General features: G+C 42.9%; 1 protein-coding gene across 4 annotated transcripts; it reads right to left on the bottom strand.

Moving 5' to 3' along the window:
- Nucleotides 1-3049: 3049 nt before the first annotated feature.
- Nucleotides 3050-22840, bottom strand: ZNF789 (zinc finger protein 789). Of its 4 annotated transcripts, XM_090276660.1 has the most exons (4): nucleotides 22586-22840; nucleotides 13512-13638; nucleotides 5278-5391; nucleotides 3050-4146 (listed from the first exon to the last, which is right to left on the bottom strand). In XM_090276660.1, exons 1-4 carry the CDS (start codon nucleotides 22634-22636, stop codon nucleotides 3134-3136), a joined length of 1305 nt encoding a protein of 434 aa, XP_090132786.1. In that variant the 5' UTR covers nucleotides 22637-22840; the 3' UTR covers nucleotides 3050-3133. The 4 variants fall into 4 exon arrangements, with proteins under 4 accessions (XP_090132786.1, XP_090132787.1, XP_090132789.1 ...); XM_090276661.1 differs by lacking the exon at nucleotides 5278-5391; XM_090276663.1 differs by lacking the exon at nucleotides 22586-22840.
- Between the last annotated feature and the right edge of the window lie 869 nt (nucleotides 22841-23709).

Below are 23709 nucleotides of genomic sequence, written 5' to 3'. Positions count from 1 at the left end.
TGCATAGGTCCAAAATCCTTGATCTAAAGCCCTGGGGCCGACTACAGGTTTTTTAAACTGAATTATTCAGTTTTTAGAAAGGTATGGTATTTACATAATATCACATAGGGGTTTGAGTCAATACTCCATAATCTAACATTAATATTTCTGGAACAAAATGTGTGAATACAAATATGCCAATTGGGACTATATGTAGTCTCTTTTGCCACCAGATGAGTTCAGGTAAGGTCAGGCTTGGTAACTAAATGGATCATGACAAAATAGGCATCGGATATTTATATCAGTCTACATAAAATTTTAGGTACAAATTTAGAAAAACACAAGGCCCAACTGTAAGGACAAAGGGTCCTTACCAGCAAGACCTGTTGGCTTAATTCTCCAGCATTAGGTCTCTGTAGCTAGCCTTCTAAGCCAAGTTCAAGTCCTGCCACTTCTCTCTAGTGGAATACACAGCCACTTCCTCAAATGACAGCAACTCCTGAAGAATTAGGAAATAATTAAAATTCTTGTTAAGTACTAAAATTAAAGGCTACAGGCATCTTAAAAGATTGTAATCTTTGGAAGTGTTTTACATTGCATCACTAGACTCTTCAGATTTTTAAAAAATTTTTAATGAGGTACAATTTACAAAATAAAAGAATCAGGTGAATTTTCATGAACTTAACATACCATTAACAAGTATCCAGATCAATAAACTAAATATTACCAGCCCCCATAAGTCCCTCCACCTTGTGCTTCATTCTAATCAGTCTCCTAACCAAAGGCATTATCTTGTCTTTAAGCAACATAGATTAGTTTTACCTGTTTTTGTAGTTTATATAAATGGAATCACCCAGTATACACATATTTTTAAATTTTATCCATATTATTGATATAGGTGTAGGCACTTGTTATTGACTAAAGTTTTGTGTCCCCCTAAAATTCATATACTGAAGCCCTAACTCTCTGTGTAGCTGTGTTTGGAGATGGAGTCTCTAAAGTTAAGTGAGATTATAAATTGGGGTCCTGACGCAATGGGAATATTGTTCTTCTAAGAAGAGACACCAGAAAGCTTGCTCTCTCCCCACACATACAGCAAGGAAAGACCATGTGAGGACACAGCAGCTGTCTGTTAGCCAGGCCACTGGAGTCCTCACCAGAAACCAAATAAGCTGGAACAGAAATTTATTTTCTCACAATTTGAAACTCCCAGATCAGGATGTTGGCAGGGTTGGTTCCTTCTGAGACCTCTTTCCTTGGATTATAAATGGCTGTTGTCTCCCTGTGTTTTCACATGGTCTTCCTTTTGTATAATAGATCTGTATCCAAATTTCCTCTTTTTATAAGGACACCAGTCAGATTAGATTGCAGCCCACCTTAGTGACTTCATTTTAACTTAATCACCTCCCTAAAGGCCCTTTCTCCAAATACATTCACATTCTGGGGCACTGGGGTCTAGGACTTCAATATATATTTTGGGGGTGAATACACAACTAAACCCATAACAGATGGAAACTCCTAAAAGATGAAGCTTAGTTATTTGTTCAAGAATTCATTTGGTTTTTGTTTTTTTTTTTACAATAGTAACACAAGTAATTAGCCATAAATTTATTTTTACAAATCCAAGAACTTAACCTGGAAATTTATTTTGCCACGAAGTCATCTATTTCTATTTATTTTAAAATTTATTTTAGAATTTTATGTAGTATTTTTGCTTTATATTTGCTTGCATCTGGTTTCCCCTCTTAATTCCCACCAGCTTATAAATGAGAAATGGAGAAGCCACTTTGATGAAGCTACAGCTGAGAATAAACATGAAAAAAGTAATTACTATAAAAAAAAGAAACATTTGTACATTCTTAGACTTGAATTTTGATAAAAGCCCCTTTTCATGATTGGCTAGGTTTCTCCTGTTTTACACAATTTGGAATTGATAAACTTTTTTTTTTCCCTACAAAAAAGAATGTGCTTGGAATAATGGAATAAAAAGGATATGGCTCCTCAAGAACTGTAGTCAACACTTTCTGAGAACAAGCCATTTTACTTGTGAGTAGAGGTGCCAAAACACTGGTAGGGGAGTGAAGAGACACAGGGAAGGAAGACAGCTAATAAAACAGCTGCCATGATGAATGTGTGTAATCCCTTGGAAACATCTGAAAACAGTGTTCGCATATGCTTCAGAGATACTCTACCCAAAGAGGAGAGAGATCTGGTTTATATCACATACCCATCAAGCACTGGGTAAGGCCTGCTCCCAGGATGTTACAGTTAGCCCTGAAGAGCAGTGGCCTTTCACGGTTTTAGAAAAAGCCCGCAGGGCAAGAGATGAAGATAGTGCAAGGCAGGTGAAACACATAGAAGGGGTAAGGCCAGAGGGGCAGAAGCAGGGCACCAAAGCATCTGCTATAAACATTGACTTAGAACTCCCAGTAGAATGTAGGAGCGCAGCGATTTTCAACCCGTGTGCTGTGGCACACTGCTGTGCTGCAAGTATTTTTAAAACATGCAATACCTGACTATTAGGGGCACAAGCCTCATTTCCCTTAGACTGCCAATTTAACACAACACAATACCTGTCTAGTGTGACTACATCAAAAGTTATACCTATTTTTTGTCAAATCAGCAAAAACCAATTTTTGGTGTGCCACAAAATTTTAGTAATTAGTTTATGTGTGTCATGAAATGAATAAGGTTGAAAATTGCTGTAGTAGCACACTAATTTTATAAATAAGTTTTAGTAATTCTTAATACTGTACTTCACTAGCTACTAGGAAGTAGCACTTACTTTTAAACAGCCTATCAATATCAGATAATTTTTGTATGTGAAACCAAGAAAGGCATTCTTAACTCATTCAAGATCTATTAAATGGTATCCAGCCTGGGGGACCACAGAGCAGCTACTACACCTCCCTTCTGCCTTGACTTGAGGGGACAGAAGTATAGAGACCCAATGCAAACTGGATACAACAAGGTATCACATTTTCTATTAAGTAATTCATTTTGTAGGCTTGTTTTGTAGGCTACAAAATGAGGGCCCCAAAGGAAAAAAAAAACAAAAACAGTTCGGCTATTAATTTTCATAAAATAATCTAATTATACATATTTGCAATAGTGGTAAGTTCTGGTCTTTAAATGACAGCTGTTCTGACGAGTATCACATAGATACCTGCTCTCTGTGAGTACCCTGATGCTTAATAAAACTTGTGTGCCAACTGAAAGATTTCCCACATTTGTCACATCTATAGGGTCTCTCTCCATTATGAATGACCTCATGTCGATGAAGATTTGACTTAAAACTAAAAGTTTTTCCACATTCTCTACATTCAAATAATTTTCCCTTAGTATGGGTCCTTTGATGCTGAATGAAATCTCTATTCCGACCAAAGGACTCTCCACATTCATTGCATTTGTGAGTGTTCTGTTTATTGTGCATCTGTTGATGGCTCTTAAGGGTTGAATTCCGAACAAAGGCTTTTCCACATTCAAGGCATTTATGGGGTTTTTCTCCACTGTGGATTACCTGATGTCGAATTAGGGTTGAATTCTGACTAAATGTTCTTTCACATTCACTACATTTATAGGGTTTTTCTTTGGTATGAATCCTTTTATGTTCCACAAGATATGCCATCTGACGAAAAAATTTTCCACACTCATGACATTTATATGGTTTTTCTTGAGGGTGACACTGTTTATGGACAGTAAGAGCAGACTTCTGTTTAAAAGCTTGTCCACATATGTTACACTCAAAGGGATCCTCTGAGGTGTGAATTCTCTGATGTCGAACAAAATTTGCCTGACGCTTGAAGACTCTTCCACATTCACTGCATTCATAAGATTTTACATCTGTAAGAATTTGCTTATGCCTCAAAAGCAATGATCTCTGATTGAAGAGTTTTCCATACTCATCATGTTTGCCCTGCTTCTCACTTGTTTGAGCATTCTGTTCTTGAAAAAGGTTGAGGTTTTGAAGGAAGTCCTGGTTGCATTCATTACCAACAGTAGGGAGTGCAACTCTGTAAATGTCCATAAATTTGTTACATTTAAGTAACTTTTCTGATGGTGTCATGGCTATCTTCTGCTTTACCACTGATATCTTATATGACTCTAAATCTTCAGAAATTTTCTGCTTTAAAGTTCGCTTTATCATCTGGTGTCTGGTTTCAGAACCTAGTGAAATAAAAAGAAAATATATAAATGACTTGTCAATCACAGAAGGAAAAGGGAAAAGAAGCCAACTGTTTGTGATGTAAAACACTCAAATGAAGCTAAGAAATGTTCACTTAGTTACATCATCATACTATAGAAGTCAAAATTTTGGTTTTCATAGCACTCAGTTTTTATAACTCCTGAAAGAGCTCTGGACATCAACTAACCAACTGAAAAACGCACAAGAGTGTTAGAGAATGTGAGAACTGAATGAACCCATTACCATTACTGAAAAAAACAACTTACTATAGGTACTCAGTAGTATCACATAAATGTGAGAGAGACTCTTATACCATCTAGATAAGCATGCTTGTAATAATTCTGGGAGAAATAGCTCCTTAAAAATGGAGAACATATAAGATAAGAATAGAAAAGTAGGTATAAAAGCCAACAAAATGAAGTAGTTCTCAACCAGGGGTGGTTTTATTTCCTAAGGGACATTTGACAATATCTGGAGACATTTTTGGTTGTCACAACTGAGTGGTGCTATTGGAATCTAATGGGTAGAAACCAAGAATGCTGCTCAACATCCTACAATGCATAGGACAGCTCTCCTACCACAAAGAATTACTAGCCCAAAATGTCAGAATGCCTCAACTGAGAAACCTTGAAGTAGAGGGATGTGGAAAAGGGTAGAAGCAACAACAGAACACAGTAAGTAGGAAAAATGAGGTATATCAAGAGACACCAAGAAACATGAAAAACAAAATGAAAGCAAGGGAACAAGAGAAAGTAGAGAGAAAGGATAAGTAATGAGGGTAGAATAAAGCAGTAGCTAGGATGGCATAAGAGCTGTCAGAAAACACCAGACCAGTTGCTTCAGAAAGTACTTTATTGCAAAAGAGAATGAGCTTTGCCAACTTGAAATCAAATCCCAACTAGCAATCTTCTGTGTGATAGATATCTTAATCTATTAGTTTCTTCATCTGGAAAGTGGGGCTGATGGTATTACTACCACCTTCAGAGAGCAGTAGGGATAAAGAAGTGGGAAAATATATGCTACATGCCTGGTTCTATATTTGGGACACAAGGGGGTTCATTAATATGACTTCCCTTCCTATGAATTCTGCTTGACTGGGTCTTCTCACCCACCTGGGCAAACACTACTAGAAGCCCTCCTGGTCCCAGCTCTTGGTCGATCCAGGATCCATGGGTCTTCCCATTGCTCCAGCTGACTGATCACCTCAGGTTTAGGAATCTGAAATCCTACTCATGGGGAAGTAAATGGGATGTGGTGGTTAGTGAGTTACAGAGAGATGTCCTAGAGCTCAGTTTAATACCTCTGGGTCTATGGTGGCAAGGAGAGACAGGGACCATAGTCAAAAGGGTGCCCTGACTGGCTTAGTTGGCTGGATATTGTTTTGCAAAAGCTAAAGGTTGCTGGTTCAATTCCCTGTCAGGACACATGCCTGGGTTGTGGGTTTGGTCCCCAGATGGGGCACATATGAAAGGCAACCAATTGCTGTATTAATGTTTCTCTCTCACCATCAATGTTTCTCTTCCTTTCCTTCTTGCTCCCTTCCCCTCTAAAAATAAATAAATAGAATCTTTAAAAAAAAAAAAAAAAGCTCCCAAGAATAGAAGTCCGCACAATCTTTGTGAAAATATAGCAATCTCTGTTGATGGCCTAAATGATAGTCACATCCTTAGATGTGGTAATATCACTCTTAGAAATATAGCCTAAGGAAAAATTAATGTTCCAGAGATGTTCAGCAGAACTGTAACAATGCAAGACTAGAAACAAGTTAAATGTTAATAGGGGAATAATTAAAGTATAGCGCATTAATATAATGAAGGAAAAAAGTATTAGGCACATATGAAAAATCCACATGTTCAAAAACAGCAAAGTGCTCCCTCTGCATTTTTAAAGAATACAAAACTCATGTAAACTATGATCCAAATTTTGTGTTTTAAAACTCTATATATATAAGTATATGCATACGTGGAAAGACTAGGAAAAAGTAAACCAAAATGTTAACAAGTTATTTCTGAGCAGTGGGCCTGCAGATGACTTATTTTCTACTCTATTATTGAAAAATCATTAAATAAGAAGTATATATTAAGAGATTTAAAAGTGCCATAACCTTTAACTCCAAAATTCCAGTCCTAGGAATATATCTTGGGGAATAATCAGAAATTCACATAAAGATTTATAGTTAGAAATATTCATTGGAATCTTTATAAAAAATGATAAACACATAAGTGTAAGAACAGTGTCGCTCAGAGTACCACGAGGAGGCAATGAGCAGACACAAAGAAGTTAATTGAGGGAATTAGTAAGCAGGGAGGAAGCCCTGCTGCGAATGGCCCGACTCTGGGGTCCTAGGGAAGGAGGGGCTGTTTTATAGAGGGGAGAAAAAAGAAACTATTGAATTCAGTCGTTATCTCGCAGCTGTGAGTCTAGGGCTCATCAAGGCCAAACGGAGCTCGGGTTGATGTGCCCCAGTATCATGGGAAACTCCCAGGCAGCTGCAGGGGGGCGGGGAGTGGGGGTGGGGTGGGGGGGATGGCTTGGGAACCAAGGTTGTCTGTCATTCTAGCCTTTTTGTTTTAATAAAAAGAGGTGAGAGGTGGGTTGTGTTTTTTGGGGGGTGGCAGAGAGCGGTTGGGAGAGGGGTTGTCGAATCTCTGTTCTTCTATAATGAGTCCTGCTGAGTTAGGGGTGATGAGAGGAGATTGATTGCCAGCTTGGGGTTATTTCTTGCCAGGGGTTGATATCTGAAAGATCTTAATAAGAGTATATTATGGACGGTAGAGGGTGTTATGGATTGGACCGTTTTCTGAATAAAGTTAACTAGCAATTTGAGGAAGCAAGGGCCAAGGGCAAGGAATAATAGGCGGAGAAGCAGTGGGGTTATGAGAGGCATTAGGATCACTTTGAAGGGAGAGAAGTATGAGAGGTAGTTTTTAAATTAGGATTTTTCATATGCCTGTTTCCTAGCTTGGGCAACAATGTTAATGTGCTTTTTATGTGTAAATGTATGGTGTGATGGGTATATTTGGAGTTAGTGTATATAGCGATATGATGATTTTTTGTAAGGGCCAAGGCCTACATTAGGGTAATAAGTTATGCCTGTTGGGAAGAGGTATTGGAGGGCAAGTGTCCCGACTTAATGATGGAGGTGAGGGTAGTGATGGCATATTGTGCTCCTTTTGGGTCAACCTTGTAGGAGCTTTCTATCTATAAACGAGGATTTTACCTGGAGTAGAGGGGTGTCTTGTATGTTGGGGAAGGGGTGTGAAAGGAGGAGAGATGTTGAGTGCAGTCGTGGGTATGGGTGTGGGAGTTGGGGAGGGGAAGTGATGAGGCAGGGTTGAGGGGGAGAGCCGATTTATGTAGGGAGATTTTGAGGATTTTGAAGTAGCTGGGCGTGTAAGAACTGAATTCTGAAAGAGGAGGTTGCAGCGATGGCCTGATGGGTTAGTAGCCCAGAAATAGTATGAGAGGAGTGGACTGTTACCTGGGCAAAGGGAACTAACTTAAGGGTTTTTTTTGAGTGAGAATTGCTGCTGCTGCTAAGGTGCAGAAGCAGGCTGGCTACCCTAAGAAGGGGGAATCAAGTGGTTTGGAAAAATAGGCTATAACCCGTTGGTCTGGTTTATATTGCTGTGCTAACAGCTCGAGAGTAGAGCTATTTTTTGTGTCAGTGGAAAGGTTTTTGTGGGTTTGGAAGGGTTAAGGCTGGGGCTTGACCAAGTGCTATTTTGAGTGTGGTGATAGGTTTTAAGGAGGGCTTGAGAGTTTTCTAGGAGTTTAGACAAGTCTCCAGCTGTTGCCTGATATAAAGGTTTGGCTAGGGATTTAAAATTAGGTATCCAAGTTTTGAAAAGTTGGTGAGGCCTAAAAATGATAGGAGTTCCTGTTTAGTATGGGGCAGGGGGAAGGTAGTTATTAGGTTTTGTCTTTCTGGAGTTAGGTGATTAAAGTGGGGGTGATGGAGAGTCCGAGATATGTGACCTGAGTTCGAGAGAATTGGCCTTTGCCTTGTGACACGCGGTTTCTCCAACTGACAAGAAAGTTTAGGAGCTGGGCAGTGTGGAGATGAGAAAGGTTTTCAGATGGACTACAGAGGAGGAGATCGTCCATGTACTGTAAGAGGACGCTTGGGGAAAGGTTAAGCTGCTGTAAGTCGGCTGCTAGGGCTTGACTGAAGAGGTGGGGACTATTTTGAAACCCTTGAGGCAGGACCGTTTGCGTTAGTTGCTGGGTTATTTTTGTGGTTGGGTTGGTCCAGGTGAAGGTAAAGAGGTCTTGGGAGGCTGGGGAGAGTGGGATAGTGAAGAAGGCATCTTTGAGGTCTAGGATGGTAAAAGGGGACGTTTGGGGTGGGGTGAGCAGCAAGAGGGAATAAGGGCTGGGGACGATGGGATTGATAGAGATGATGGCCTTATTGATTGTACATAGATTTTGGACAAGACGGTGAGTTCCATTGGGTTTTTTACTGCTAGGATGGGGGAATTGGTGGGAGAGGTGGCAGGTCAGAGCAGACCTGTTTCTAGTAGGCGGTTTATAATAGGCTTCAGACCGTTTATGGCCAAGGCTTGTTGGAAATAGTGTGAAGGGACTGCTTTAAAATCAGAAGAAGAATGAGAGGGGTGGGATTATCTGGTGGGGATATAGAGTCAAAACAACTAAGAGACATAGATGTGTGCAGTTTGGTTAGAATATCGTGTCCGAGAAGTGGGGTTGGGCAGTGCAGCAGAACTAGAAAGGCGTGGGTGTGTGCCTGATGGCCAATGATACAGGTTGGGGAGGGGTATTTATGGGTTGAGTCGCCTTGTCATCTATTCCTACAACCGATATGGCAGAGGGAGTCAGGAGCCCTAAATATTTGGGCAGGACAGAATACATAGGTCCATATCAAGGATAAAGGAGACAAGCTTACCTGCCACCAATGTTTACCCTGGGTTCTGCAGCCATGATGGTAAAAGGCGCGGCTCTGGAACCCGGGCCCCATCAGGCGGTGGAAAGTCCGAGGAGGTCTGGGACTGAGAGGCCCACGTCCAGATCCACTGCCAGGGTATAGGCGGGCTAGTCCCCCGGTTAGACCTGTCTTTTGACAAGGGCAGGGACCGAGAGGGGGTAAGCGGGGGTTTGGACAGAGCTTTGTCCAATGTCTCTCCTGACTGCACTGGAAACAGGGACCCAGAGGCTGCCTGACGGTGGAGGCTTTGCTTTTAGGCTTATTTTAATTTTTTTCCTTGGAGGAATTTTTTAGGGCATTAGCTAGGAAAAGACAGTGCTTCTATTTCCGTTTTCGTGGCTCCTTTTCCCTATTTTATTGCTGGTTTTATGTTTGGAAGGCGATTTGAATAAGTGTATTTTGTGGGGGCTGGTTAGGAGGACTAGATGTGGGCCGCACCACCAGGGAGTGAGAGCTTTAGGTGTAAGGGTTTTAAGATAGATATAGTCTTCTGGTGTAACGGGGAATTCCTGATGATTAGTCGATGGGGTGGGTAGGACTGAATGGGTCTGGCTTTGGAGGGTGGATCTCAGGTGTGAGAGGGGAGGTAGAAAATTTGAAGTGTTGGTATGATTGTGAATTTGGGCTAATATGTAAGGATGAATAAGAATTTTTGGTCGACTGTTACAGTGTATGAAGGCCAGGTCTAGGGTATGGTTGTAGAGAAGGGAAGGGTTGAATGCGCCTAAGGAGCAAGGCTGAAAGTGGGTGTCGTTGACATGTCTGAAGCAGATGCAGAGAGCGGCAGGACCTATAGTATGAGTGACGGTGGCTATAGTGGGGAGTGGAGACTAGAGGGTAGAGGGGCGATGTTTATCGGAGGGTGGGAGGAACTTCGGGAAGGGGAGGCAGGAATGGGCCTGGGGGATTGGCTGCAGAAGGTGGTAGCCGCGGTGTCTGCGGCCGCAGGGAGGGTGACCTGGCTGCCTGTGGGATGGGGAGTCCCAGGCCCCCAGCCTCTGGCAGTGGGGCCTGACCTTGATTTCCATTGGCCTAGCAGGTCCAATCTGGCAACGGTGGCGGGGGCCGCAGGGGGCCGAGGAGCCCGGTGAGATGGAGCGGAAGAGGTGGGAGGTGGGAGTGCTTAGCGCTTCCGCAGGGCTGGGAGAGGGAAGAACTGTCCAGAAGGTCAGGGCTGCCCGCTGGCTATAGGGATGTGTTTTATTATAGGTAAATGAATGTGCAGGCCGGATGGGGCCCTAATGAGCGCGTTCCAGTGGCCTCCGTGGCAGCCTGGGCCCCGCGCGCTTGTGCGTCCTGCATGTGTACCGGCGCACGGAGGGGCATGGGTGGGAGCTGTGAGGAGTTCGGAGACAGGTTTTGAAGGCGGTGGAAGGAGGTTTTCTCCGTGGGCTGGGGCCGGACACCCAGGGGGCCTGTGGCGCGCTGCGGGTAGCCCAGCAGATGCAGGCATGCATGCACGCTCAGGGGCCGGCAGGGTGCGTCACTGGGAGATTTGGCACCAGTGGCCCGAGAAGCACGCGGGGATGGAAGGCGAACCGGAAGGGGCTCTCGTTTCTGGTGGCAAGCGCCTGGTGGCCCTGGTGCGGGTCGGGCAGTGCAGGAGCGAGAGCGAAAGTGTTTAAATGTAAGAAGCTTTTAGACTAGTGGAAAAATATTTAGCAGTAAAGGGCAAATGTAATTAGAGGGGCTTCTTTGAGCCAGAGTTAACAATATTAGCATTAGAAAAGGGGCTTTCCACGTCTCAATACAAATGCCTCTGAGAACAGGACATCCGATTGAAGGAGAGGATGTTCATTACTAAATCTTGGGAAATGAGAAAGTGCAGCTAGGCAGCTCCCTTGGTCCTTGGCTGTGTCCAGAGCTGCTGGTTTGTGAATAAATGTTTTGGTTTTTGCTAAAGATCTGTGTTTTGGTGTTTTATTGTAATTAATTGTGTGTGTGTGTGTGTGTGTGTGTGTGTAAGGGAGAAGGAGTTAAAGGGGGTGCAGAAGGTCGACAGGAAGGTGGTTTTTTTCAGATAAGGAAAGTTTGGTGGACAGTGAGCTGTTTGCAGAGAGTGGTCTGAAGCGTTTAGAAAGCCTGAGCACAGGGAAATTTTTTGACCGCCTGTCCAACTGCCAGAGAAAGTTATGGAAGTCTGTGAGAACTCTGAAGTGACGTTTTTTAATTTTTGGCTACTGACTTTGGTTATTTAGGGGATATTGGGGTTACGCGACAGTGCCTTGACCTCTCCATTTAGTTGGCGAGGTCTGAGATTATAGGCAAAACACTCCAGAGGGGTATTTTTGGGTGGGAGGGACTGGCTGAGTCCCATGGCGACGGTTACAATTATCGTGGGTCCGCGAAGGAAGGAGAGGTGGAGGGCGAGTTCAGGCCGTTTCTGGCTCTGCATTCTATTGAGACGAGCGTCCCCGTTTCGACCAGAGTGTGGAGGACCAAAGGCCCAGAGAAGGGGCGCTGATTTATTCCAGGCGTCCCTGGGATTATCAGGCTCTGGAGAGAGGAGTCCAGACTGACACCAAGGAGTTAGACTCCGAGAGTGGTTCCAACTGAGTGGTCAGATTTAGGGCTGGACTGCCTGGAATGGCCTCGGATTAGACCAGGAAATAGAATCACGGAGGAAACGGAGGCAGAGAACTCACCCATAAATCCAAGGGCTGGTGTTGACTGGAAGTAGATGACAGTTGGGGAAGGGGCCAGCAAGCCAGAGGGGAAGCTCCAGCCATAAGCCAGAGGGGGAGCTCGAGCTGCTGACCTATGGAGATCTGAGCCACTCCAGGTCCAAGGATTGGGGCCGGCTGGGGCACGAGTTCGACTCGGGAGTCCTGATTGAGCCGGTGTCCCAATCCCAGGTTTCAGCACCATAATGTAAGAACAGTGTCGCTCAGAGAACCATGAGGAGGCAGCAAGCAGACACAAAGAAGTTTATTGAGGGAACTAGCAAGCGCGGAGGAAGCCATGCCGCGAATAGCCCGACTCCAGGGTCCTAGGAAAGGAGGGGCTGTTCTATAGGGGGAAGAAAAAAAAACTATTGAATTCAGTCATTATCTCTCAGCTGTGAGTCTAGGGCTCATTGAGGCCAAACGGAGCTCAGATTGATGTGCCCCACTATCATGGGAAGCTCCCGGACAGCTGCAGGCAGGCGTGGAGCGGGGGTGGTGGTTTGGGAACAAAGGCTGTCAATAAGCAAACCAACAAGCAAAAACAAAGCCAAGCTTAACATCCCTAAATGGGAAAATGATTAAATATTATGGATTATACAATAGATTTACATTAAGATCACTTACTGTATTTATGGGGGCTTTTAATAACATAAGAAAAATGCTGATGCTATAAGGCTAAGTTTTAAAGAGACTACAGAATTATACAAGGAACATGCTCAGCTACATTTTCAAAAGCATAGTGGATAAAAAAGAAAACTGAAAGGAAGTACTCCAAAATATTAAGTGTTGTCCTTGAGTGTTATCCCCTTCCCTTCATACTCTCCTATACCTTCCATGTATTCAAGTATGCTCTTGTAATTTTTAAAAGAAATATAAACAAACAAAAAGATGTCCTCATTACAATATTAGAAACCTAAAATAAATTTTAAAAAACATTAAAAAATCTAGAGTTGGATAGGTAATCCTATGACACGTACTGTGCCAAGAGTGTCAGTTTGGGAGTCAGACATGTATACCCAAAAAGAAAACTACCCAGGAAACAAACACCCACAGTGGGATACTTTGCATTGGGTTAAGAGAAAGGCTGGCTCCTGGGAAGAAAAAAGCAGTGAAGGTTCAGAAATGAAGTCAGTTAAGAATCATTTCCTGGGCAACTAATGATGTTGCAAACAAGGAAGGAACCCATTTCCACAGAAAAGAAATAGGATATTTTAAGAGAGTCAGAAGCTAACCTTTGGGATCCAATCGCCCACAACTTTTCAATTCCAATAAGGTTTATAGCTGTGGAGGAGGCCAGTGGTGGTGGGAAATTAACTCAAACTAAAGAAAACTTCCGCATCCACAATACCTTATCTGAATGAAACCTTGAGGCCAGATGAGTTTTCGGACTCAGAATTTTTACAGATTTTAGAAAGGTTTGCTTTCTATTGTCTACTACCCCAAACTGCAACAGGGTTTGGAGTTGTACCTTTAATCAAACGCATGGATATTTCTGATACTAAATATACAGATACAAATTTCAAATGGAAAAAATAAGGATGATAAATAGCTTCCTGTAGGAGTAAGTCAGATTTGGCTACCAGATGACTTCAAGTTGGATCATGTAGCCAAATGAGTTATAAAAACATTTCTGGTTTTCAGAGCTTTTTCTGATTTTGGAATTGCAGAAAAGGGATTGAGGATTTGTGTAGACATGCAAAGCACTCAAAGGCAAATCTTTAAGCTGAGTCATTACCCAACAAAATCATGTTTCTGTAATTCTCCAGCATCACATCTCTGTAGAGGTCCTTTTGAACCCAGTCAAGTTTGTTCCACTCTTCTCTGGTGAAGTACATAGCCACATCCTCAAAGGACAGCAACTCCTGAAAACACAATGACTAATTATAGCTTCAATTCTGACAATAATTTTGCGAGCTATTACTATTACTCTATAGGTCAGATGTGATGAGATAAAGTGACTTGGCCAACCTCATTCAATTAGTAAGTAGATCCAGGGGTAAACATTAGTCTTCCCACCCTCAAACCAGACATGTCCTTTTTTTTTTTCTCCCTATACTAGAGTCAACAAACTTTTTCTTTAGAGAACCAGATGGTAAATATTTGAGGCTTCTCAGGCCCTTTGTTCTCTGCTGCAATTATTCAGCTCTGCTACTGTAGCACAAAAGAAAGCCATGGAAAACAAATGGGCATGACTGTGTTCTAATAAAACTTTACTACCAGGTATAGGTCAGCTTTTGCTGACCCCTGCTCTATACAGCACTACTGTTTACAAATGATATATTTCTTCTGCCTGGGTTCACAAAGGGAAGAGATAGCCCACGCAAATGAGGTCATTAAGGATAGCTTAGTGTGCAGACTACTCACAAAAGAATGAACAGGCTTCCAACAGAGCCTGCTGAAGCATGGAGGGGCTGGCTATGCTAGGGAACCATTACCCACTAGGTCTGAGGGGAAAGGCAGGGGAGGGGTTATTAGAGTTCAGAAAGTTGTTGGAAACAAGGCTCAAACCAGGGCCTTAAAGAAATGCAACCACTGTCACCTGTAGCCCAGCATCAAGGAAGCTGTGGGAATAAGAACCCAACATTAATTTCCTCCAAGACCCTGGTCCCCTGACTCCCAGCATCCCATTGCCAAAAGCCAGCCAGAAGCCAGAGGGCAAAGGAGCCCACTGATGGTAAATATAAAGGTCAGCCTTCCAGGGCACAAACCAAAGTGGGAAAGAGGGGAGAGTATATCCAAAGGGATAGTGTTTGACACCACATAAAATGCATTAGAAGTTTCTATTTGCAAATATGTGTTCAGTTCATGTGTGCCAAGAACAGAAGGCATCTCTCCTATGCTGTTGCAGTCCTTGTAGCAGAGGTCTGGTTGTCTGCCCACCACACTCTTACAAGCCACTGTGTGGGTTCAGGGGCTATCTGTGTAGAACAAAGGTTCTCAGTAATAGGTAATATCCACCCCCATCCTGGGAAGCTTCCATAGCCCACCTTTGGAGACAGACATCAGAATCTCCCAAATTACATGACCTTCCTTACCTCCCTATCAAACCTTACCCCATAAAGCCCTCTCTCACCACCATCCTGAATCTCCCTCCTTTTGTGGTCTCCTCAATCTGACCAACTCAGCCATCCACATTCTCTGCATCTATGTGAAGGTTAACAACACTGGAGGATGAAACAGTTTAATCTCCCATGGCCCCTAATGATCCTCAGCGGCTCTTGCTCTCATATTCCCCACCAGTGGTACTCTACATCACTCTTTTTCCTTCAAGAAACATTTACTGAGCACCAATAAGTTGTTAGCCTTCATGCCAGTAATACAAAAAAAGGCTACAATTCAGGCTGTGTACTGCTCAACTCTAAGGACACCACTCACATCACAGCTGTGTGAGGGGTCCCCCTACAGTTGCTAAGTGCACAACTGTACAACCGCAAAGCAGCCCTGGTCCCTGCTTCAAGGTAAATAATCTAGTGGCAGAAGATGGAGAAATCAACATGGTAATGATCCAGTGGTCAACACCCCGTGGGAGGCAGACAGAGGGGGCTGTGAGGACAGGTAGCTCACCTTCCCTTTCAGAAGGTGCTGCCAGTTATGTCCCAGAAAACAGCCCATGGGGCACATCCTCTTTAACTCCTCTCACACCCCATCAACTCCCCCAGACATTACCTACATTTTAAAAAATAGTTCATTTTTTATTTTATTTTTTCCATTATCATTTATCCCCTCCATACCCTCTTCCATCTTCACCCACCCCATTCCCCCGTAATCATCACACTATCGTTCGTGTCCATGAGTTCTTTTTCTGTTTTGCTTGATCCTTCCACCCCTCTGCAACTACATTTTTACTCATCCCTCTTCTCCCTCAGAGGAAGAGGTTGCCCTTCTAGTAACCCCACATCCTCTGCTGTTGACTCGATTCTCTCTTATTTTCTCCAGGGTCTGAATCCAATGATAATGGGTCTTCTTTTTTGGATATCTTTGCCTTCTTTGCCCTTGTGATATTGTGATTTACAATTTAAAAATGTGTATTTGGCCCTGGCTGGTGTGGCTCAATGGATTGAGTTCCAGCCTGTGAACCAGAAGGTCACTGGTTTCAGTCCCAGTCAGGGCACATGCCTGAACTGCAGGCCAGGTCCCCAGTTGGGGGTGTGCGAGAGGCAACCACACATCGATGTTTCTCTCCCTCTCTTTCTCCCTCCCTCCCTCCCTCTTTCTCTAAAAATGAATAAATAAAACCTTTAAACAAAAACAAAAAATGTGTATTTGGTTTTCATTTCTGTTTATCACACAGAACTCCTAAATCCCTGGAACTTCCTAAAGGAATAAGAGCAATGAGCATCTTTTAATATTTTGTCTTTTGTCCTTGGTTTCTGAGACAGCCATAAAAGTGAAAGGAATGTTGTTACTCATAATAAATTTCTTCCATCACGCCTGAACTTATGTTAATGAGATGACCTTCAGAAAGCCCCTAAAAAATGTGAGAACCAAGGAATTAAAGGGTTAGAAATTTCAGTCCCCTCCTGTCCCCAGCTAAGAGAAGGAAGGAGCTGAAGACTGAACCTATCATCAAAAACCAATGAGTTAATCAATAAAACTTACATAATGAACCTCCATTAAACACCCCCAAATAGGTTGTTGAAACTCCTGGAGATGCTTGGGAGGGTGGTATGCCTGGAGAGAGTACAGAAGTTCTGCACCTCTTCCCACATATGCCCTGTGCTCTCTTCTATCTGACCATTCCTAACTTATATTCTTTTAGAATAGACGAGTAATCTAGGTAAACTGTTTTCCTGAGTCTTTGAGCCACTGCAGCATATTAATGCTACGCAAGGAGGGGGTCATGGGAACCTCCAATTTATAACCAGTTGTTCAGAAGCACAGGTGACAAACTAGTGATTAGTGTCTGAAGTAGAGGGCAGTCTTGTGGGACTGAGGTCTTAACCTGTAAGGTCCTATGCTAAGTCCAAGTAGGATGTCAGAATTTAATTACATTGCAGGGCTCTTAGCTGGTGTCACAAACTGTTTGATATGTAGAAAACCCCCACATGTCTGGTATCAGAAGTGAAGCATGAAAGTAGAGAAACACAGGAGTGTTCTTTCCTAAACACTCACTCCTCTACTAACTTCTTCCTCTTAGCCAACAAAAACACTAAAATCTCTCCTATCCTGGAAAAGATGTGCCTTGTGCCTTGCTTTCCCTCTGATTTCCACTCTTTCTCATTCCCTACTGGACCAGCCTCTGTAAGAAAAAACTCTACACACTCACCTGCAATCACTCCACAACCCACCATCTGGATTAGGCCTCCGCAGCTCCTCTGAAAACGTTCTTCTACACTGCCACCTTCCCCACCCCAGCTCCTGCCCATGAGTGCTTACTCGGAAACACAGGGAAGAGGATGTAGTTAATGTAGGAAGCCAGAGAGGTTTTCGCAGACAAGATGACTTTTTTTTTCTCTTATCCTCACCCAAGGACATGCTTATTGGCTTATGATTTTTTTTTTTTTTTTTTAGAGGCAAAGGGAGGGAGACAGAGAGGGAGAGAAATCAATGTGAGACAGAAATATCGATCAGTTGCCTATTGTCCCTCTTGTACATGCCACGATCAGGATCAAACCCGAAACCTAGGCATGTACCCTGACCAAGAATCAAACCTGTGACTTTTTGGTTTATGCAACGATGCCCAACCAACTAAGCCACACTGGCTAGGGTGAGAAGATGATTTCTGAGTTGACTTTTAAAATATGAATAAGTGAATTAGCCTGTGGACAGTGAGAACAGAAAATACAAAAGAATGGAGGAACAGAAGAGCACTTGTGTACAGATTCTCTGGTTGTGGGGGAAGGCTGGAGTTAAAGCTGAGAAGGCAGGCAGAGTTTCAAGATCCCTTAGAAAATGCAGACACAATGGAGCAATATTGTCCATCTGCTATAACTTGGACTCCCGCCCTCCTGATGAAGACTTCTTCCAACTTGTTGCAATGGCTTCTCACCGTGTCCCTTATTTTAAACTCAGTTTCTTATAATCACCAGCCATAATGTTACAAATTCAATAACTAAGCTTCCATTACATCCTTTAATACTAACAGATCAGAATTTACCCTTGTGTTATGAAAATTTACATATTCACCTTTCCAAATATAATATCTGGTATACAATAGGTATACAATAATGCTCATTAACAAGAACAATAAACAACTTTAGTAACAATAACTAAAACTTACAGAGTACTTAAAATGTAATTAGATACTATGCAAAGTATTCCACATGTCTCATTTCATTTAATCCTCACAATTCTTTGCTATAGGTACTACATTATTCCATTTTACACATAAAGAAACTGGCCCAGAGAGCTTATGTAACTTGCTGAAAGTAACACATCTAAAACAGAACATGGATTTGAATCTGTCTGAACTCCAGAGTTTAAAGTCTTTACATCACCTTCCAAGAAGGAAAAATCCCCAAACTGATAAAGATGGCTCAACTTGAACAAAGGAGTTAGAGCCATGTCAAAGCACATCTCCTAGCTGCAGGGATTATATTGAGGATATGGAGGAGAACCCAGCTCACCTTCCATGGGGCTGCCAGGAACACAGCTTCCATGGCCTGGTTTCTATAATGGGGCAGGATCCTGGCCACCAGGCTAGGCTGAAGGAGAAAAAAAGATAACGAATAAGGCCAGCCCAAATTTGAACCTCTCTCACTAGGCAAATCTGGGACAGGGAATTCCAACAGAGCCAACACACCTCAGCTAATATGAAGTCACACTCTGTTTGATGTTGGAATATGTGATAAAATGAAAGCCAATAGAATAGTATTTTTAGCAATTTCTGAGGCTACATCATTTTCAAAGCAATAGCCAATAGAACCTGTGGCCCTGCCCTCCTCTTTTCCCTAGAATATGTTCTGCGGTACCTCATTATAAAAATAGCACTTTGAAGACTTCCAGCCAAGATGGAGGCCCAGACTGACACGCTCTATCTCTCTCCACAACTAAGAAGGACTACAACTACCACAAAACCAGAAATAACCAGAAGTTCCAGAAAATAAAGCTACATAGAGGTCCAACGTATGAACTTATAAACAAGTGGTGCTCATCCGGATGGGTAGGAGGGGTGAAGCCAGGGTGGAGAGATCAAGCTGTGCTGGAGGTGACAGCTGCAGCGACGAGCGGCGGGACAGCAGTAAGCACAGACACCGTATTTAAGGGGAGGCGAAAGCACCTGGGGAGCACCCCTAGCTGCAGACCAAACCTGTCAGCTTGCAATTCCAACGCCGGGAAGGCAGATCCCCATTGTCTCGAACTGTGAGGGCCGGAGGATGTGGGGCCGGAGGAGGAGGCTCCCATTCTCTCAGTGGAAAGTGAATGGTAGAAATCCATCTTAGACCCCCACCCCCACACAAAGTGCCACAGTGTGGTGAGAAAGGTCACCTGGTAGTGATTAGTGCATGGGACTCCACTCCCTATAGCGTAGGGGGTGTGATAGCCCCGCCCAAGAAGGAAAGGTAAACTGAAAACTGCCAGGATGGCAGAAATAATGAAAGAGATCCCAATCACGCAGCTGACCAGAAAGCAAATACACGAATTAACGGGTGAAGAGATAGATAATCTTTCTGAGGCTCAGTTCAGAGCTATAGTTGTAAGACAGCATACAGAAATAACAGCGGGACTTAATCAAGACTAGGAAGGAATGAAGACTAGTCCTACTGAAACAAATGAAAACACATATGAAACAAGTGGTGAGGGAAGGAAAACCAGGGATCAAATCAACAAATCGGAACATAGGGAAGGAACAAATAGTCAACCAGTGCAGAAAGAGGAAACAAAAAGTGAGGAAAATGAGGAGAGGCTCAGAAACCTCTGGGACAGCAATAAGAGCTTGAACATCCGAATTATAGGGTTGCCAGAAGGTGAAGAAGAACTAAAAATTGAAAAATTATGTGAAAAAATAATGAAGCAGAACTTCCCTAACTTGGGGAAGGAAATAGACTTACAGGTCCAGGAAGCACAGAGAGTTCCAATGAAACTGGACCCAGGGAGAACCACACCAAGACACATTATAATCAAAATGTCAAAAATTAGAGATAAAGAGAGAATCTTAAACGCAGCAAGAGAGAAGAAGAGAATTATGTACAAAGGAGTCCCAATTAGACTATCAGCTGATTTCTCAAAGGAGACTCTGCAGGCAAGAAGGAACTGGCAAGAAATATTCAAAGTAATGAAAAGCAAAAACCTACACCCACAATTACTCTATCCAGTGAAGCTGTCATTCAGAAAAGAAGGGCAGAGAAAGTGCTTCCAGGACAAAGTAAAACTGAAGGAGTTCATCAGATCCAAACCACTGTTATATGAGAAGTTAAAGGGAGTGGTTTAGAAGAAGGAGGATCAAAACTATGAACATTAAAATGAAAACTATCACAACAACCAACAACAGAAGCTAGGGAATCAAAACAAAGGCAAACTAAGTAGGCAACGAAAGTGGAAAAAAAATTATAGGTATGGGGAACATATAGGGGGGAGGTCGGCAGGAAGGGGGTTAGGGTGGAAAGGGAGGGAGATGGTACAGGAATTAAGAAGCATAGTAGGAGGGAGTGGAGTAGACAGGAAGATGTTGAGAAGAACTATATGCACAACCAGTGGGCATGGACTAAGGGGGGGACAACTGGAGGGAGGGCGGCCACTGGGTGGAGGGGAGCAGAGGGAAAAGAAATTGGGACAACTGTAATAGCATAATCAATAAAACATATAAAAAATAAAAATATACACATACAAAGAAAAAAAAAATAGCACTTTGACCTGTAACCTGCAACAACCAGCCCAGAACTCAAACCACAATCAATGCAGCAACAGGCCCCAAATCAGAACTTGGTCAACAACTGCCACCATATCCCTAATATTTACGCCCCTCCGTCAACAGAGAAGGACAAAGAGAAAGCCAAACATGCTTCCTGCTGCGCAATCACATAGGGTGTCCCACTTCTATTAATTTAATCTACTTCCAGTTTCTCAAGCCCAAAACCTCCAGACTGGATATATTTCAGCTTTCCCTTTTTTCGATTATTAAGTGGTGGTGGCTGACTCCCTTGCTATAGCATGCTCTGAATAAAAAGCCTTTGCTTGTTCTCATTTGGGTTGTCTTTGTTTATTTCTACATGATACAGAATCAGCTCAGAGAGTATGAAAATTATTTTAGGGCAATTATCAGAGATTTCAGGTTACATATTACATACGAAGAGGTAATTATTGTCAAAAAGAAATTCAGCTTTACTTGATATGGATATTTTATTGAACAAAAAACAAGCTGCAAACAAGGATACTCCAAAACCCAAAGTGTTAAGAAACTGGACTCTCGGCAGTTACTGCTCAGTTTATAAAGCATGTGAGAAGTAGAATATACCACCCCAAAATATGCTCCTTTGAAATATTATTTTGAGCTGCAGGCACTTTAAAAACAGCAAATGCAGAGAGGCTATCTATGAACTCCCTTAATCTGCCTAAAAACAGATTCTCCCAAAGGAACAAAACTGTCATAAATCCCTCCCAGGGAGTTTCATTAACCAGGGAAGATTGACCCTCATCACAGACCAGACTAGAAGTTAATACCACACCCAGAAAAACTTTGACACAAACCATCAGATCTCCCATCTATTCTTCTAAGCATCCATTCATCTTTCCTAAAGATTTTTTTACTCTCCTCTAAGAGGCCTACATCCTGAATTCTGGAACAGTCCAGGAGTTGCTCATTTTTCCCTGGGTATCTCCTGTATATTCATGAGGTACTCATGTTAATAAACTTGTCTTTTTTTAAATATCTTTTATTGCAGTGGTTTCAGCTAAGAATTCAGAAAGTTAGAGAGAAAATTATTTTTCTACCCGCCCCAGACATGAAGTACCTTGTTTTCTATTGTGATTGGTTACTAGAAACTTACATTACTTTTATAGTAGTAGTAATGTACAGGTTTACTTCTTTGTAGCTGACTGACTAAGAAGATGCAAGGTCACCCCAACATGAAGAAAGCAAACTTTCATTTAAGGGCAGAGTTAGCATTTTGGGGAAAATTAGGACAGTTTAAATTTGGGTTCCCCAGTTTGGGTGGTTGGCCTAGGGTTATACCCAAACTGTGGCCTCCATTTTAGCTTTTCTTTAACATTATAAATTCAATATTGTTACTCTCAGCAAGTACACATGCGATGGGGTACATGTGATTTTCATTTTTTTCTTGTGCTTTTCTGACTGCCGGTGAATCTTGCTTTTTGCGTGTTTATTTTGAAGAAAGCCCCTCACACACCATTCACGGTCTCTAAAAACATTGTGCAAGAAGATTCTCTGCAAGAAGGCACTCCAAAAAATGTCCTGATAATCGATCCAACGTTGGGGAAGGGGCCTCAACCTTTTCATTATCTACTGTGAACATTGTATATCTGGAACTCAGAATCTAACACGCCACTTCACAATAATGTGAGCCCCTTAAAACTTTTAATCATATCTCACTTTCCCGTATAACAAAACCAGACTGAACAGTATCAACCAGGCAATCAATCACCAGACTTAATGCTGAAGAAGTGACAACGCGGAACACACTCAAAAGCCGGCGTCTTGAACACACTCAAAAGCCGGCGTCTTCAAGAAGACGCTCGGTAAATGCCCTGTGACTTTCCCAGAAGGCCAAAAGACGAGGAGGTGGTGGCTGGGGGTGTGGGGGTGGGGTGTTGGAGAGACTCCCGAGCCCGGACACTCCGTGGTGGAGGAGCCACCGTGGCTTCCTCGCGGCACCCAACCCTCCCATCCCACTAGCTTCTTCCTTCCCAAACCTGCTCGGGGCCTGCTCCAGGAAGTCCTAAGTGTTCCTGAGCAGCGACCATGTGGACACGGCGGGCCTCCTGAGATTCCGGGTCAGCCCTGGGAGCTGCTCTGCCACTCCATTAATCCTCTGTTGAGGGCGCTAAAGCGGAATATCCTGCACCTCTCTCTTGCCCACTCTCTTGTGTGTATCTTCTGGGAACCGCGGAGGCTTTGCAACTCTATTGTCTGGTTAATTGTGCAGCAGGCTCGTCACAGATACTGTCTGGCCGGGCCAATCAACTTGACTTTTAGGCCCCGCCCCTAGGCCGTCAGGAAACTCTAAGCACAATCAGCTGAGGGGGCTCATAAAATTCGAAGACCCACCCCTTTCACATCACTTGTATAAGAATGATCTAGGCATGGGCCCTTGTGCAACTGGTATTTTTAAAAGCTCTTCTTGTGAGTCTAATGTAGAGTCACTATTTATTTGAGTTTTAGAGAAGGGAAGGAGAAAGAGAGGGAGATAAACATCACTGTGTGGTTGCCTCTCACGGGCCCCCAATTGGGGACCTAACGTGCAACCTAGTCATGTGCCCTGACTGGGAAGCTAACCAGCGACACTTGGTTCGCAGGCCTACACTCAATCCACTGAGCCACAGCAGCCAGGGCTCCCTTCTTTTCTTGATGGACATTTGTATTATTTCTGTGTTTTTGCTGTTATGAATTAAGAACAAATGTTTCTTGCAGCATGTGTCTTAATTTCTATTGTAAATACTTAGGAATGAAATTGCTGGGTCAAAGGGCACGTGTGTAAATTTATTTAAAATATGACCAACCCTGACTGGTGTGGCTCAGTTGGTTGGGTGTTGTTATGCAAAGCAAAAGGCCGCTAGTTCGATTCCCAGTCAGGACACATGCCTGGGTTGTGGGTTTGGTCCTTGGTAGGGGCGCATATGAGGCAACTGATCGATGTTTCTCTCTCACATCAATGTTTCTCTCCCTCTTCCTCCCTCCCTCCCCCTCTAAAAATAAGTAAAATCTTTTCTTAAAAAAAAGACCAAACAGTTTTTCAAAATGCTGTACTACTTTATACTCACCAGCAATATGTAAGACTACCAGTTTTTCTTCAACCTTACCAACATTTGTATTTTTA

The sequence above is a fragment of the Furipterus horrens genome, unplaced genomic scaffold (assembly GCF_987537825.1).
Source record: "Furipterus horrens unplaced genomic scaffold, mFurHor1.1.pri manual_scaffold_5, whole genome shotgun sequence".
NCBI lineage: Eukaryota > Metazoa > Chordata > Mammalia > Chiroptera > Furipteridae > Furipterus > Furipterus horrens.
This window is presented reverse-complemented; position numbering and strand designations above follow the sequence as displayed.